The sequence below is a fragment of the Gopherus evgoodei genome, chromosome 5 (genome assembly GCF_007399415.2).
Source record: "Gopherus evgoodei ecotype Sinaloan lineage chromosome 5, rGopEvg1_v1.p, whole genome shotgun sequence".
Classification (NCBI taxonomy): Eukaryota; Metazoa; Chordata; order Testudines; family Testudinidae; genus Gopherus; species Gopherus evgoodei.
In genome coordinates, this window is record NC_044326.1 from 107,434,682 (window position 1) to 107,452,611 (window position 17,930).

Here is a 17,930-nt window from a genome sequence, read left to right on the forward strand (position 1 = left end):
TCCCTGTGATTAGAGGGGTGTTAACGGGCAACTCACCTTGAATGGTCCCTTGAAATACGTGTTAATTATTTATTCTAAACAATCTGTTCCATCTTCTGTTTAGCAGTGACACTCTGAGGGCATGTCTACATTAGAAAATTATGTTGACCTAAGTTATGTCGATGTACAGCCACTGCAGTAATTAAATTGCTTTTTCATGTTCACACTATGCTCCTTGTGTCGGCGGTGTGCATCCTCACCGGGAGTGCTTGCAGCGATTTAACTGTCAGCGTGGGGCATTGTGGGACTACTTCTGAAAGGCAGCAACAGTTGATATAAGCAACACAGTGTCTACATGGACACTGAATCGACCTAACTACATCAACCTAAGCACTACGCCTCTCACACAGTCAGTGAGTGGGCAAGTTACAGAGGTGGGAGCTACATTTTAGTGTAGACGCTTGCAGAGTTAGGTCAGCGGGAGCTGCCTTACATCAGCTTGGCTCTGTAGTGTAGATCAGGCCTCAGTAAGTTTCCTGGAGCTGAGGAATAGCTCTGTGTAACCTCAAAAACAAGCCTATCTCACCGATCGAAGTGGATCCAATAAAAGATATTACTTCATCCACCTTGTCTCTCTGCTCCCATGAAAGTAAGATTAGAATCAAGCTTAGGATACTTTATTTTTAAAACATATTTTCTAAAAAGAAACTGTAGGAAACTGCTTCCATTTAAGTCAATGGGAAATTTTATTTCAAGCGGAGAAGAATCTGGCTCAAATATTGATTTATTCAAGGAAACAAGACTGTCTGTCTCCTTCACTTGCAGTTCACAGTAGCCAAGACAGGAGAGCAATTCAACTTTGGGATACAGCTAGAATATAGAAGACTCCTGCAATCATGTGATTTCTTTCCCATGCTGCTGTCTTTTGACAGTAGTTTCCCTGAATCTACATTAACTAGTCACAATGAGACTGATTCTTCCCCACTCGGTATATGCTGGTTTTCTTAGAAATTTTCAATTTTTTCAAAGAAAAAAATGAAATCTGAAAAACCAAAAAAAATTCAGATTTTGAAATGAAATGTTTCTCTCCGGTTATAAGTTCCTTTCCCCTTTTTTAAGTGGCAAAATGGGGAAAGTAGAAAAGAGGAGCATGAGAGGAAAAAAATGATAAAAATAGGGTGGAGGGATGGAAAGATAAAAATGTTCAACATGAAAAGTTTTCCAATTTTTTCATTTTTCAATCAGTAAAAAATTCACAAAACTCAAAGAACTCAATATTCGAGATTATCTCATCTCATTATGACACAGTAGTGACGGTTTGGTGTTGGGGAAAGCCTGCCAATGCTTCAGATTTTCTTTTCTTTTTCTGTTTGATTTTTGTTGTTTCCCCCTCCAACCCTCAAATCTAGGAGTGATGAATGGAGATAGCTGCAAAATGATCTTTTTGATTTTGGGCATTTTGTTTTTTTTCTACAATCTCTCCCTCCTACAAAATAAATAAATAAATAAATAAATAAATAAATAAGGGTCTACGGAAATGGATTTGTTTATTTTGCTAAATATTGTTGATTTTACATGCAATGTTGCTTCAAAATAACACTTAGGCCCTGTCTACACTACAGGGATCGTAACAGCAGAGCTATGCCTCCAAAGCTATGCTGTTATAGCCCTGTAGTGTACTGTAGTTGCATCTTACAGTGATAGAAGGGTTTTTTCCATTGTTTTAGGAACACCACCTCCCCAAACAACAGCAGCTAGGTTAATGGGAGCATTCTTCCACCGACCTAGCTGGGTCAACACTGGGGATTAGGCCAGCTTAATTATAGCGTTCAGGTGTGTGAAAAATTGATACTCCTGAGCACCATAGCTATGTCAACCTAACTTTTAAGAGTAGACCACACCTTAAGTGGAAAATTTTGTGCACAAGGAGGGATAAATGGCTTGGCAGCAGCACTGCTGAGAAGGATCTTGGAGTTGTGGTGAATCACAATCCCAATCTGAGTCAAAAATGCAATACTATTGCAAAAAATAATCATTATCAAAGGCAACTTTGGGTTGCATTAACAGAGGCATATCACGCAAGTCACAGGAGGTGATAATACTGCTCTACTTGGCGCTGGTTAGACCTCAGCTGGAGTACTGTATCCAGTTTTGGTCACCGCTGAATAGAAAGGATGTAGAGAAACTGGAAAAGATCCAGAGGCAAGCAGCAAAGATGATCAAAGGGATGGAATGAAAGCCATATGAGCAAGGGCTGAAAGAATGGGGTCTCTTTAGTTTGGAAAGGAAGAGATTAAGGGGGACGTGATAGCAGTCTTCAAATACTTGAAAGGCTGCCATAAAAATAGATGGAGAAAAGTTGTTCCATTTTGCCACAGAGGGCAGAACAAGAGGAAATGCATTCAGACTACAGCATAGCTGATCTAGATTAAATCTCAGGAAAAACTTCCTAAGTGTAAGAACAGTAGGACAATGGAACAAACTGCCTGGGGAGGTCATGGAAACTCCTTCACTGGAGTTTTCGAAAGGATGCTGGACAGCCATCTCTCTTGGATGGTTTAGACACAACAAATCCTGCATCTTGAAAGGTGGTTGGACCAGATGACCTTTGTGGTCCCATCCAACCCCATGGGTCTATGATTCTATGATTCTAGCTCTAGTGATGTTTGCAGTTTTGTTCAGGTGAAAGTTAACCATTCCCCTTGAATGATGCAAAACAATTCCAAAATTGATGCATCTTGATGCAAAATTTAGGGCTAGATTGGGGCTTGGACTAATCTGAAGGACAGGGGAGAAGAATTCCCTTTTTAGCACCCTATATCGGCCTCAGCCAGGGCATGAAGGAACGGGCTATGTGCCCACTTACCCTCATGTCCCCCATAATATCGACTATCTTTGTAATGTAAATACTTTCACGTACACAAGAGAAGTGGCAATGAGCGGATAGGTAGTTAGATTTTTGGTCTCCCTTTTTAGTGTATGCAGAGGGCTCCTCAGTCAGCCAGCCAGAGTCTTCATCCAAGTTCTTTGAATAAAAGTAATCCATAATGTATTACTGACCCTGAATAATAATACACAATGATGTGGTAGAATGTTAAGATTTTATTGTAACTTTGCCTTAATAAAAAGTTTTAAAAATAAATAAATAGCAGTGCAGATGCAGCAGCAGCTTGAGCTAGCTTAAGTATATTCCAGGGACTCAGAGTACTTGTACAGCCTGCACTGAAGCCCGTGCACTCACATCTATATTGCTGTTTTTAGCTGTGCTAGTGCGAATGTGTCAACCCATCCTTCAGTCACACCTCAGACTTCAGTGAAGATATACCCTCACTCGAGCTAGACTAGTTCCAGTGACAGTATGTGTACATTGCAATCCAAAATCGGCTAGGCTAGTTTGAGTGGAGTAACCTGAGTGGACTACCTCAAGCTAACTGTTGCAGTGAAGACAAGCCCTTTAACACAGTCTTTGTCACAACATTCAGTGAGGTAGGGAATTGGTCTTAACCACATTTCACAGATGGAAAACTGAGGCACCGAGAAACTAAAGGTAAAATTTTCAAAAATGCCTCAAGGCCAGGTCATCACAGGTATTTAGGTACCTAAAGATGCACATAGACACTTACTGATATTTTCAAAGCACCTAAGCAGATCTGGTGACTAACTCTCATTGATATCCATGGGCATAGGATCAGTCTAACCCATTTGTAAATGGGACTAAATGGGAGAGGCACCCAAATGTCTTTGAATATGAGTTGGGCACCTCCCAAAGGTCATTTTGAAAATTCCAGATGCAATAATCTGGCAATTTCCAAAATCTTCTGTTTTACCATTTGATGAGTGTCATTTGATGTTTCATCATTATTTTATAGGGGACTTGATCCTCAATATTTTTTGCCTTTGCTGTTTATTTTATTGATTTATTTTTGCAATGTTAGTTCTGACTATGTTTTAAAATCTCTTTACTGGTCAATGTATTGTGATAATATGTAAAAATGGTCAAAACTGGCTATTTCCATTCCATGGGGAAGGCTGACTTTTTTTTTTCATTACAAATTGGAACAAAATTAAACAATTGTTTTTTTCTCCCCTGTGGATCAAAATGCAAAATGCCCAAAATATTTGGTTTGAGTCAATTGAAATGAATAACTACGAGCATAGTTGAGAACTTCTTTTGTTCAGAATCTCACCAGATTCAAAAATCAGTAGGATTCATGATCTGTTACAGTCCAATTTTTAATTTCTCAACCATTTTGACTGTACAAGTTACACCCTTTGCAACAACAATCCATGTATCTATGCCATGCCAAGAATCATAGGTTATTGTACTATTAGAGGTAACTCAACCAATCACCATCCTTACTCTCCAGATACTTTGCATGATACAATTTCATTGGTTGTATGAGGGAGACTGGATAGATGGTGGATTACTTGGCCCATGTACCAAAGTACTTCAAAACCACCCACACAACAACCAGCACACACAATAAACCCAAATACATATAGCCCCTCACCTCAGCACACATCACTCTTTCAGCATACGCACAAATCCACACACCATTCCCAGAATGACTCAGTAACTTGGTCATTAAGGCATTCACCCAGGAGGCAGGAGATGTAGATCTTCTCTGTGACTGATTCAGATGGGTGCCTTGATCACTAGACTATAGAGTCATTCTCTCTCTTGGGCCCAATGTCCATTTAATTTTTTATCCAAAGCAGAATAACCTCAGTAGGAGAGATTGAGAGCGAAATAACCAATTTGTCTTGGCCAAACCAAAAAATCAATTATTTCGCCAGTTCTAGTCAAGGCCCCTAAATATCATTGTCATTTAATGACAGTTAGATGAGTTACTCCCTCAGGCTCCTTTGAAAATCCAAGGTATGATTCTACCCTCACTTACATCAATTTTACACCATTGTAATTTGACTGGAGCAACTTCATTTATTTCTGTGGAGTTAGCTTGGAGGAACACTGGAGTAAGTGTGATCAGAATTTGTCTTATTGCCATCAAAGCTGTTTTTGAGGTCAGAAGCTGACACCCTGATATCAGTTGATGCCTTCATGATTTAGATGATGTGAAAGCAGAATTGGGTCAAAATTATTCAGAGCAGAGCTGATCAGAAAATGGCTTGGGTTTGGTTTTGATGAAGAGAAATTTGATGACAAAGACAAATATTTTTGTTTTTGTTAAAAAATTTGGTGGCCATTTTTTACTTTTTTTTTCCCACCCCAAACCCCTGAAAACAAGAAAACAGATTTTTTTTTTCAACTTTGGGCAACTGAAAAATTTTGGCTGAAAACTGAAATATTTTTGGCTAAAAACTTAAATGTTTTTGGCCAAAAATTTTCAGGTTTGTGGTTTCTATTTTTTGAAACAGGTGCTTTCCACTAAAACGTTAGCATCATTGAAAATGCAGCTGTACATTCTCTATCTTGGTTAGAAACTCCCACCCCAAATAATTTTATTGTCTCTTCTATGAGTCTTTTACGTTGCAAAGATTCAATGCACAAAGGAACCTGTCTCAACAGAGACATAAAATTACTTAAATACTCTTAGCCATCAAGGCATGGTTTCTTCAGAGTTATCAAACACGCTAATCTCTCAGCTACTAGTACATTTTTAAAACGATTATCTTAGAATTTTTTTAAAAATGTAATTGTTTTCCCTATGTTATTGATTTTTACCCAGGCACATCAGTGCATTTCTTTACCTTGATCCCACGGCTCCACTGTCTTGCGCCTTTGTGTTGTCATTTACATGAGGGCAATGTGAGTACCGACTGAGTATGAAAACACTCCAGCTAGTGGAATGAGTCGATAATACTGGGATGAAGTCATTTTGCACTCACCTTGCATTGGTGTAAATGACTGCTCAGGGTATATGAGAGCGTGGCATCAGCTTCCCTGAGTGTTATTCCTCTCCCCATGGCACTGCATTACTTTAAGGAATAATATTAAGAATTATAATGTATAGCTTTTCAAAGGAACCTAAGGATGTTATGTACCCAATTCCCATTGAATTTCAGCTATTTCTATGCCTGAAAAATATCCTCATCACCTGCTAGAAACTGTGTTAGACAGAGGAATGCTCCCCTCATGTTATAGGACAGAGAGATCCAGACTGACATTCTCAGCACTAGGCACTGATTTTAAGTGCCTCAGGTTTTGGGTGCTGAATTTGGGACACCTTGGGCTCGATTCGCTGAGGGTCTCAGGCACCTAGGAGACCACTGGGATTCCAAAAGCTTGGTTTTGGCACCCAGGCACCCCATGCAATGAGTGGAGAGAGATAGGCCCCTAAGAATGAGATTCACAAAAGCAGGCCTGCTATGTGTCTGCTTGCCTAAGCTAGCCAATGAGAGATGCCAAGGAGAGGGGTGGTTCCCTAAGCCCCACCCCTCACAGTGTTGAGCACTTACATTTGGGCTGCAGGGAGGCACCTATGTCTGCTTGGGAGTCTCAGCTGTGAGCCCTCTCTTGCAGTCAGGGGCCAACCCCATTTTTGCAGGAGGAGGGTCTTGTTCATAGCTATTAGCCCAGTAGTTAGGATACTCACCACAGATGCAGGAGACCCAGTGCCTAATTTGTGCTGAGCCCCTGCACCTCTAGGCTTGACAGTTCAAAGCCCCAGCACCTCTAGGTTTGCTGAATTGGTTATGAATGTAAAAAAATTGATTGACCCCCAGCACCTAATTTCTTGAGCCATGGCCCCTCTTTCATTAGAAATTGCACTGAGGAGACCCCTGGTTCAAGTTACCCCTCCAACTCAGGAGGAGAAGGGATTTTGAATAGGGATCTGCTGCCTCAGCTGAGTGCCCTTACCCCTGGACTATGGGATATCCCCAATTTCCCCTGTTGAAGCTGTTCCAGCTGTTGAATCTGGTTAAATAAATAACCAGGGGGTCTCCCATAACCCAGGAGAGCACCTTAACCACTGGGCTGAGAGCTATGAGGGAGGTCTTCTTCCTCCTCCCAGCCCAGCTGTTTCTTGTAGAGTTATGTGAGCTCCAAGTACGCTTACAGATCTGGCCTCACAGGCAAGCTAGGCGGAGGAACGCTTGCCATTCCCTGATTCATGCATAGCTCTGGGGCTCAAGTGTCCAGACACCTAGAGGGAGGCAGCAGTGTGCATGCTCAGAGGAAGAAACACAGGTGCCTAGGGAGCTGTTACTGCTGCAAAAATATAAGTGCCTAGCAAGTTCAAATGCCTATGGGGTTCAGGAGCAGCTGAGTGTGCTGGGGGGTTGTGAATTCCAGCTGGGTCTGATTCTGGGATTTTGGCACCTAAACTGGCAATTAGGTGTTTGTCCCTTCGTGAATCTCATGCCTTGAGTCTGATTTTCTAACTCCAGTCAATAGGAGTTGGGGTTTTTAATCCCACTGAACATCAACTACCTGGGGTCTTACATTGGGCGTCCAAAAATGGGAGCACCTAGAATCAGCGGCCACTATTGAAAATGTTTGTCAAGTATTATGCATGTATATATTGCAGGATTCTCCTAGATAAACCAGTGAATGAATGATCTTATTATCTCTGCAGTTGGAAAACTACAGGGTGACATGGCTAATGAGAACCACACAGTTGTGACACAGTTCCTCTTCATATCTTTCTCTGAATTCTTGGAGGTGCGGGTCTCTCTTTTCTTCTTAGTGCTGGTTTTGTACCTCATCACCTTGATGGGCAACATTGTCATCATCACAATCACAGTGCTGGACCCTGCCCTATGCTCCCCCATGTATTTCTTCCTCCGGAACTTGTCCTTTCTGGAAATTGGTTACACTTCATCGACCATCCCCAAGATGCTGGAGAACTTCCTCTCCGAGGATAAGAGCATCTCATTCCTAGGCTGTGCCACACAGATGTATTTCTTTTCCTTTCTGGGAATCATGGAGTGTTGCCTACTGGCCGCCTTGGCATATGACCGTTATGTGGCCATATGTCACCCTCTGCGTTATACGACCATGATGAGCAGAGGTGTGTGTCTCCAGCTCTTAGCTGTATCCTGGCTCATTGGGGTACTGGTGGCATTAGGACAGACAACTTTCATATTCACTCTGCCCTACTGTGGGCCCAATAAGATCAACCACTTCTTCTGTGACCTGCCCCCGCTGCTGAAGCTGGCCTGTGCAGATACTTACAAGAATGAAGTAGCTGTTTACACCATCACTGTCATCTTCATCATGGTCCCCTTCCTACTCATCCTTGTGTCCTATGTCCGCATCCTCTACACTATCTTCAAGATACCATCAGCTGCAGGCAGGAGCAAAACTTTCTCCACCTGCTCCTCCCACCTCATTGTGGTCACTTTGTTTTATGGAACTGGCATCGTGACGTATCTGAGACCCAAATCTACGTATTCACGTGACACTGACAAACTGCTTTCCCTGTTCTACACAGTGGTGTGCCCAGTGCTGAACCCTTTGATCTATAGCCTGAGGAATAAAGAGGTGAAGAAAGCCTTAAGAAGGGTGATGGCCAGAAAAATATTTATTAGAAACTTGTAAAAAAAAATGAAAACCTATTCTTGTGATGGATTTGGAGCTGCCTGTAGTATTTCATGAAAATACCATATGATCTGTATGTTTGTCTGAATATTGTAAAGGTGATTTTGTATTTGTGTATTGGGTTAATTCAATAGTTGGGTGATCAGGAAACTACGCAGGAAGATGGATGACAGCCCAGTTGAAAGCTCCTCAGCAAACACCAAGGACAATTAACTGTGATATGCTTCCTCCACCTGTGGTGGGTCTACCAGAACAGTTTTCCCAGGACTGAATCCCTCCCCCAACGAAGGGAGGGAGATCAAAAGACTGAGGAGGATTTAAAGAGACATACTCTCTGAATAAGGGAAAGGCTAGTTTGGTGAGAGGGTTTGGGTGGAGAAACTGCCCCTCCAGAGGTTCAATGTTCCTTGAGGAAGTTTAGCCTGCCTGGTGGCTTTGGGTATGATAAACAAGTATGTAGGCCTTTTGTTGTCTTAATAATTTTCACTTGCTATGCTGTGCTCCTACTGTTCAGGTCAAAGAATACTTTGTTTTAAGAAGGCTGCTTTGGGTCACTGTATTTACCTCTGGTCACAGCTTCCTGAGGGGATGTGCTGGTACTGAGTTCAGTCAGACCTGCTGAGGGATACTGATTGATACACAGGGTGCTGAATCCTGGGACCCAATCTGGGAATGGAAGAATCACAGGAGTCCACCCCAGAAAGGTGAAGGCTCAAGCCCTAACACCTGGAGCTGGTACTTTCAGAGAACTATGACAATTCTTTTTTTCTCTACCTTCTGACCTTTTTGCCTTTTCTCTCTCTTTTTTTTTATTTCTCTCTTTTTCTCCTCTTTCTATTTATTCCATTATTCTCTCTTTTCCTTTGTTCTCTTCTTCTTTTTTTCTCTCCTCCTTTGCTCCCCACTCCCCTTTTCCTTTTTAAGGGGAGGTTGTTGAATGAATCTGGCAAACTCTTTTATGGTACATTTTCATTCACTCTTTCACCCTGCTTTGAAACAGGCATAAATTAAAGCACACTAGGGAACTTTTAGTGCACTCCAGAAGGTTCCGCTCAGACACTTAGTGTGCAGCAGGCTAGTGCAGGGTAGATTTACAGTTCCTAGAACTGTTTCTGCTGCTGCTCAGATGCAGCTGATGAGACCAGCTCCCTTGGTAGCATGCTAAGTCAGTTTGCCCTTAACAATGCCCTTTGGAAAATGGTTGAGCAACAATGTAACTGATTCCCTCTGCTCTGTCACTCAGCTAGAGATGAATGGCTACAAGTATATAGGCAAGTGGGGAAAGTTCTTCTTCTAAAGACATCCAAGTGTTTTCCAAAATATGTAAAAGCAGGGAGGAGGCCAGAGTGTGTAGGGCAGAAGGATATGTCTTACTGGAATGGTGGACTAATAGGCCTTGCTCCCATTGTGTCTTTGATCCAGAAAAAGGTAAATCCCTCTCATTCATTTTACTGAGAATTTTTCCCTGTTACCTCTAGAAAAAAAATATTATTCTTTATAGTTCTGGCTGTGTCTAAAGAAGAGGCTGAGAGAGCCTGCCTGGCATGTGCAGTAACTTTAATATTCTCATCCTTAGTCATTCTAAAGCTCCATTAAGCAGTTAAATACCTGGTATGACATAGTTGATGGAGCTTCAAAAAGTTATCTTTCATGATTGGAGCTTACAAACTGGTGTCCATGAGTAACTTAATTCATGCAAGTAATCCTTTTGACAATACATGAATGGGGATACACATGTTTGTAAACCTTACATCATCTCATGCAGCCCTTAAATACAATTCAAGATTGACAGATAAGTATAGGCTAAAGCTAGTCAGGACTTTTTTGATGAAAGTTTCTTTCACTGGAAAATTCAGATTAATTGAAATTGAAACATTGACAAAAATGTATTGACTAAACTTTTAATGGGAAATTTTGAAAATCGCAGCCTGAAACCAAATTTTGAAACCTCAATTTTTTTCACATCTCTAGTGTGGAGATAGATAGATAGACAGATAGATTAGATAAGAAAGATGATTTTTTCCCTGTAAAAATAAAATATTAATGCTGCATAGAGCTTTTCCAATCATTTTACGCCTCTACCATGATATAATGCAGTCCTTGGGAGACAAAAAATCTTACTGCGTTATGAGTGAAACCGCATTATATTGAACTTGCTTTGATTAGCTGGAGTGCCCAGCCCCACGCCCCTGGAGCACTGCTTTACTGTGTTATATCCGAATTTGTGTTTGATCAAGTCACATTATATCGGGGTAAAGGTATAATTACAAAAGTCAGAGAGGAAGGGAAAGAATTTCCAAAACATCTGAGAATTAGGAATATAAGTCCCATTAAAAGTCAATGCTCCTAACTCCCTTATGCACACTTGATAACACCCCCAGAATGTAGGAACTGTTGTTGTTGTTCATAGAATCATAGGAATGGAAAGGACTTCGAGAGATCATCTAGTCCAGTCCCCTGCACTCATGACAGGACTAAGTATTATCTAGACCATCCCTGACAGGCATTTGTCTAACCTGCTCTTAAAAATTTCCAATGATGGAGATTCCACAACCTCCCTAGGCAATTTATTCCAGTGCTTAACCACTCTGACAGTTAGGAAGTGTTTCCTAATGTCCAACTTATACCTTGCTGCAATTTAAGCCCATTGCTTCTTGTCCTATCCTCAGAGGTTAAGAAGAACAATTTTTCTCCCTCCTCCTTGTAACATCCTTTTATGTACTTGGAAACTGTTATCATGTCCCCTCTCAGTCCTCTCTTCTCCAAACTAAACAAATCCAATTTTTTCAATCTTCCCTCACAGGACATGTTTTCCAGACCTTTAATCATTTTTGTTGCTCTTCTCTGGACTTTCTCCAAATTCTCCACATCTTTCCTGAAATGTGAGGCCCAGAACTGGACACAATACTCCAGGTGAGGTCTAATCAACGCGGAGTAGAGCAGAAGAATTACTTCTCTTGTCTTCCTTACCACACTCCTGATAGTACATCCCTGAATGATGTTTACTTTTTTTGCAACAGTGTTATACTGTTGACTAATATTTAGCTTGTGATCCACTATGACCTCCAGATTCCTTTCTGCAGTACTCCTTCCTAGGCAGTCATTTCCCATTTTGTTTGTGTGCAACTGATTTCAGCAAACTTTCATGATTTTTTTTTGTTTCTCATCCATTTTCTGACCAACTTGACTCATCAGCAGATTCTGTCCCATCAAGTTTTAATGGACTTTCTTTTGCCTTGTACTCATAAGAGAGCAAAAAACAAGTGTTTATTGATAACTCAGAAGTCAATCGGACTACTTTAGGGAATAATAATAATCATCTGTGTTAGTGGGGAGAAAAAATTGTGAAACTGGACTGGGAAACAGGAATTTTAAAAAATTATTTGTTTTCCTATATCTGTATTCATCTCACCTCCCCCTCCGCCGGAATTGGTGAAAAAATGCAAAAAAAAATTTTTTTTTCAAATCTTTTTTATTGGTCAAAATTTCAAATTTTGAAAAACGTCAACAATTCTATTAACTGACCAAAGCAAAGCAAAACAAATTTACTACATTTCTTATAAAAATGTATTTCCATGTTTTTGAAGATCTAATATTTTCCTTCATTGATTTTTTGCCCTGCAGTCATAGGACAAAAAAAATAAAAAAAAATAAAATAAAGAGGGAGGCAAGGGTTGTGGGTTACAGGTTGTAGTAATAAGTTATAAATCCAGTGTCTTTATTAAGATCATGATTTTTAGTGTGCTGGAAAGTATGAATTTAAGCTCCCAGACTCATCTTTTGAATGTATTGGGCAGGTTTCCTTTGAGGTTGAGGCCTGAGAGGACAGGTATGGAGTGATCATATGGTGTGTTTTTGTTTTTACTGATGAGGAGATTTTCATACGCTTAGTCTGTAGTTAGGCACCCAACTCCCTCTCACTATTAATGTAACATACTGGCTAAGGATGATTATTCCCTTTCTACCGGCTACTCCACATGCAGGATAACAACCTACTATTGCTATCAGCTAACGATGCCACTTCTTAATTATGTAACTGATCTGATTGTGTATATACACCTGTGTTAGTGCACCATTGCTCTCTCCAGTGAATGAAATAAATACACCTTTTATTATCCTGGTCATAATATCACTTTACTAAAATAGGTGGGGCAGGTGGCAGAGGAGAAAAGATGGATCCAAATATTTTCTTTCTTTTTTAATTTCAATTTGTAATTTTTTGAAAAAAACAATATTTTGAAATACTAAGAATTTTGACCCACTCTTGAGTTTTCCCTGTCTTTCTGGGTCATGATCAATCCAGTCCGCAACTCTTTCTAAAACAAAGAAAATCCATTGCTAATATCTGAGATAACAAACTTTTTAAAAATGTAATAGTGGTGTAAAGAAAATAATACATATTTTAACATTTTTACTAATGTGTATTTTATTATTTAAATATACCACAAAAATGAGCAAAACAAAGCAGATACAAAATAGTTACAGCAATAATCATGATGATGATGATGATGATAATCTCAACTATGCAGGTGTAAATCTAGTATAGCTCCACTGGGACAGATTCTCCTTTCAGTTACACAATTGTAAATCAGAGTAACACCATTAGTTTTAATGGAATGACTCTGGAATGATGCCTGTTCCTCTGAGTACAGAGTCTAGCCTTTAGTACTTTACTGTACTATAGCACTAACCATATAAGGCACTCCAAGTCATTAATCAACTTCTTCCTGGGATCTTTAATCAAGTCTATACAATGGCCTCCAGCCAAACTTTATATTTTCCCATTTAACATAATAAAATACAACAGAACTTTATATTTATTTTCCCAATTAATATAATAAAATCCAGGTAAGGACATGAAAATTCAGGCCAAATTCTCCTCTCATTCACACCAGTGTAAACCAGGAGCAGTTTTGTTGAAGCCATCGGGTCCGTTTCAAATCAGGAGTAACTCCATTGAGAACTCAATAAACATAATCTAATTACCAAGCTGGTTTGTAAAACAGTTGATTATCTTTTTTTACATTAAAACTGTTAAAAAAGAACAAGAAAAAAGCAGAACAAGAATTCACTGGATTTTGTTTAAATTAAAGATTTATCAAAATTATGAAAAAGTGTTAGAAGTTAAAAGTCTTGATTAATCTTTGCTTTCACTAGGGGGAAATGATCAGCTCTGTAGTTGATCCAAACCCAAAATATTTTTATGAAAATTCTTTGAAATGTATTTTATTGATTATATAATTTACAATAAAAATGCCATCAAAATATAAGCATACTGAAAATTTTGACTAGCTCTGCTTGATATACTTGCATAAAGCATTTTCCTCCACACTTTCTTTATGGCTCCTTTCACCTCCTCATTCCTCAAGCTATAGATCACAGGGTTCAAAAATGGAGTCACAGTGGTATAGGGCAGGGAGAACAGTTTGTCAACAGGTGGAGAGTAGGTGGACTTGGGTCGTAAGTACATGAAGCATGCTGAGCTGTAGAATAGAGTCACCACCACCAGGTGTGAGGAGCAGGTAGAGAAAGTTTTAAGCTGACCCTCAGCTGATGGCATTTTGAGGATGTTGGACAGGATGTAGATAAAATGATCATCAGTCACAAGTACCTGAACCTCATTCAAGAAAGTGTCTCCACAAAGCAGCTCTAGGAGCAGCTGGATCTCACAGAAGAAGTGGTTGATGAGTAGGACACAGAATGAAGAGCTGAATATAATGATGGTGTGCACTAGACACACTACGGTCCCCTGCACATACAATCACACTACCAGTTTCCAGAAAACACTCCTTCTCATAATGGCCGTATAGCACAAGGAGTTACATATCGCCATGTACTGGTCAAATGCCATTGCTGCCGGAGGAAACACTCTGCAACCCCCCCAAAAAAGAAAGAAGAACATCTGCATGGTACATCCCATAAAGGAAATGCCCATATTTTCCACCAGCACGTTCTCCAGCACCTTTGGGATGATGACTGACATTTAGCAGATCTCCAAGCAGGGCAACTGAGTGAGGAAGAAATACATGAGAGTGTGAAGGTTGCCGTTGGCATTTGTTATCACAACAGTCAGGGTGTTCCCCATCAAGGTGAGGATAGAGAGAGATAACAACACTATGAAGAGCAAAAGATGGAGGTCATGAAACTCAGAAAACCCTAAGAGTATGATTCCACTCGCAGCACTGTGGTTCTCTAAAGACATTATCTATCTATCTATCTATCTATCTATCTATCTATCTATCTATCTATCTATCTATCTATCTATCTATTCAGTATGACAGTTACTGCAGTATCAATTTACTTATATGGCCCCCATGATTATTGTATCCTAGACTTATCAAGTTGTCAAGGTATTATTCCCACTTTGAACTTTAGCATCCAGAAAGTGGGGACCTCCATGTACCCCTCTAAATTTAATTCCTAGATTAGATCTGATAGTGCTGCCACCAACCAAAAATATAGTGTTTTGGTACACTTCCTGTCCCCCAAATACCTTCCCTGGGGAACCCAAGACCCAAACCCCTTGGGTCTTAAAACAGAGAAAAATAAACCATTCCCCCTCCTTCCCCCTCTCTAGGTGATACACTGATCCAAACTCCTTGGATCCTAAAACAGAAAGGAATTAACCTTTCCCCCTCGTCCTTTCCCCCTACCAATCCCTGGTGAGTTCAGACCCAATTCCCTTGTGTCTTACACAAGGAAAAAAATCAATCAGATTCTTAAAAAAGAAAGCTTTTAATTAAAGAAAGAAAAAATAAAAATTATCTCTGTAAAATCAAGATGGAAAATGTTTACAGGATCTTCAGCTTATAAAGACTAGAGGGACTCCATCCCCCCTAGCCTAAGTTACAAGTTACAGCAAACAGAGGTAAAATATCCTTCCAGCAAAATACACATTTGCAAATAAAGAAAACAAACATAAAGACTAAGCCGCCTTCTAGCTAGTACTTACTACTTTGAATATGAGAGACTATTTCAGAAAGATTGGAGAAACCTGGTTGCACGTCTGCCTCCTCTTAGTCCCAAGAGAGAGCAAAGAACAAAACAAACAGCAGAAACAAAGACTTCCCTCCACCAAGATTTGAAAGTATCTTGTCCTCCGATTGGTCCTTTGGTCAGGTGTCAGCCAGGTTCACTGAGCTTGTTAACCCTTTACAGGTAAAAGAGACATTAACCCTTAACTATCTGTTTATGACACGAGTGTTCTAATTGTACCGTCCCTGATAGTACCCATTTACATGCAATAAACTGGCTTAATTTATATGTCTGTGTCTCCTTGTGGTAAAGAAGTTAGTCCATTAGCCATCTCTTATGACTACTTGCCCCACTAGTCTTTTACCTTTATTTTCATTTTTGCAAACTTTCATCAAATCAATGAGGATGGAGTTTTCAAAAAGGACTAGAGGATTTGGATACACCGCTCGTACTGTTTCTCTAAATCTCCTAGGCAGCTTTGAAAATCACAGGCTATAACATCAGTTGGTGTAATTAGATAATCTCTGTGTCACATTCTGCTTTAAGAGACCCTGATTTAAATCAGGAATAACTCCATTTAAATTAATGGAATCACACACGCAAGGTTGGATTAATGAGGAGGAGAATAAATCACTATGTAGTTCTCCTGAGTCCTTGAGATGCTTCCTCTCCTCATTAGCACACTCAGACTCACTGTGCAAGTAGAAAGCAAGGTAAAAGAAAGTTGATCATGCGTTATTCCAAAGCTATACCCCATTTTCAAATTCACTTCACTCATTTTTCTAAATCAGTGTGTTGCCATGCCCAGGTGAGGTGTTTGGCTTTCCGCACACTCAATATGGTCCACTTTAATGAAAAAAAAAAAGACTATGTGGCTAATGAGTTTCATTCCATGCTCTTTTAGAAACTTGTTGTATGACCTTTGGCAAATTGCTCTTAACAACATCAACAGAAAATGGGAAACTTGTATTTAAGGGTGTTCTACATGGCCACCGTACTACAGAGAAAGGTTACTGAGGGAGAATCCCCAAGGTTTCTATTGCTAAATTGATAGTGGAATATAATAAAGATATCGATTCCACCTAGCTGTTACCCAAAAATAGGCTCTAGTTCTTTATTTTTAAAATAATTTTGATGGAAAATACTGATGTTTATTTTGAGCATTTTTTTTTATTTTCTCAATTTAGATTTTCACATTTGTGGGAAATTATGGGAGGATCAGAGAGCAGGGGGGTCAGATAGACAGATTCAAAAAACTTAAAATATTATAACAGAGAAAATACAAATTGTCAACATCACATGTCAAAATAGATATAGTAAATATCCTGAAATCAAACTCTAACAAGTTCTCAAGCAGCTTTTTTTCTTACTTTGTCTATCTGTAAATATCAATGGAAATATTTTTCACTGGTTTGCATGTGTGCAGTGAAATTGATGTTTGCCAACAGAAAATGAACCTTTTCAAGCCTACCCATAGATCTTAAAGTGCTTTACAAAGGATGTCATTATTATGATACCTGTTTTACAGATGCAGAAGCTAAGTCAAAGAGACTGGTCCCAAGGAAGGAAGCCAGTGGTAAAGCAGAGATTAGAACCCAAATGTCTGCGTCTCTGGCCAATGCTATAGCCACACTGCCACAGGCAAATAAGCTTCTTATGAGGCTATACAGATGCATACTGGGATAACTGCGTGGGTTCTAATTTCTATTTGACTCTTTCAGGCCTGGGGTGATATTGGTTTAATTGTTTAAAGTCTAGGGTGAGACAATACCTAAAACAATAAGGTACATACCAGAGAAACTCTTTACAGTAATAAATGGAGCAATTTCTTAACTAGGTGGTATAGTTTATTCGTAGCTAATACCCTAATTATGAGAAGTGAAGTAATAATAGTAATAATAATTAATAATGGCTGGAGAAGGATAAGAGAACTAAGCATTGCTACTGCTACTAAATAGATAGGGAGAAATCCCAACACTATTGAAATCAAAGGAAAAATTCCTATTGACTTAGAATGAAAACATCATAGAAATGTAGGGCTGGAAGGGACCTTCAGAGGCCATCTAGTCCTTCCCACCACAATGAGGCAGAATCATCCCTGACAAATGTTTGTCCATATTCTGAAAAATCTGCAATGATGGGGATTCCACAACCTCTCTGGATAACCTGTTCCAGTGCTTAACTATCCAGAGTAACAAAAGTTTTTCCTAATACGTAACATGGATCTCCTTTGCTTCAAACTAAATTGATGCCTTCTTGTCCCACTCTCGAAGGACACGGAGAACATTTGATCACTTTCATCTTTAAAACAACCTTTTGCCTATTTGAAGACTATCATGTCCCCCTTCAGCCTCTCTTCTTTAGACTAAATATGCCCAATTCTTTCAACCTTTCCTCATAGGACATGATTTCTAAGCCTCTTATTTTTGTTGCTCTCCTCTGTGCTTTCTCTAATTTGTGCACATCTTTC

General features: G+C 39.6%; 1 protein-coding gene across 1 annotated transcript in view; it reads left to right on the forward strand.

Moving 5' to 3' along the window:
• The first annotated feature begins 5,246 nt into the window (after positions 1–5,246).
• Positions 5,247–17,930, forward strand: part of LOC115652776 (olfactory receptor 10A4-like) — a 15,983-nt gene continuing 3,299 nt past the window's right edge. Inside the window, exon 1 of the mRNA XM_030565218.1 lies at positions 5,247–8,528. Coding sequence (XP_030421078.1) covers positions 7,496–8,485 — 990 coding nt within the window. The 5' untranslated portion in view covers positions 5,247–7,495 and the 3' untranslated portion in view covers positions 8,486–8,528. The remainder of the gene's footprint in view (positions 8,529–17,930) is intronic.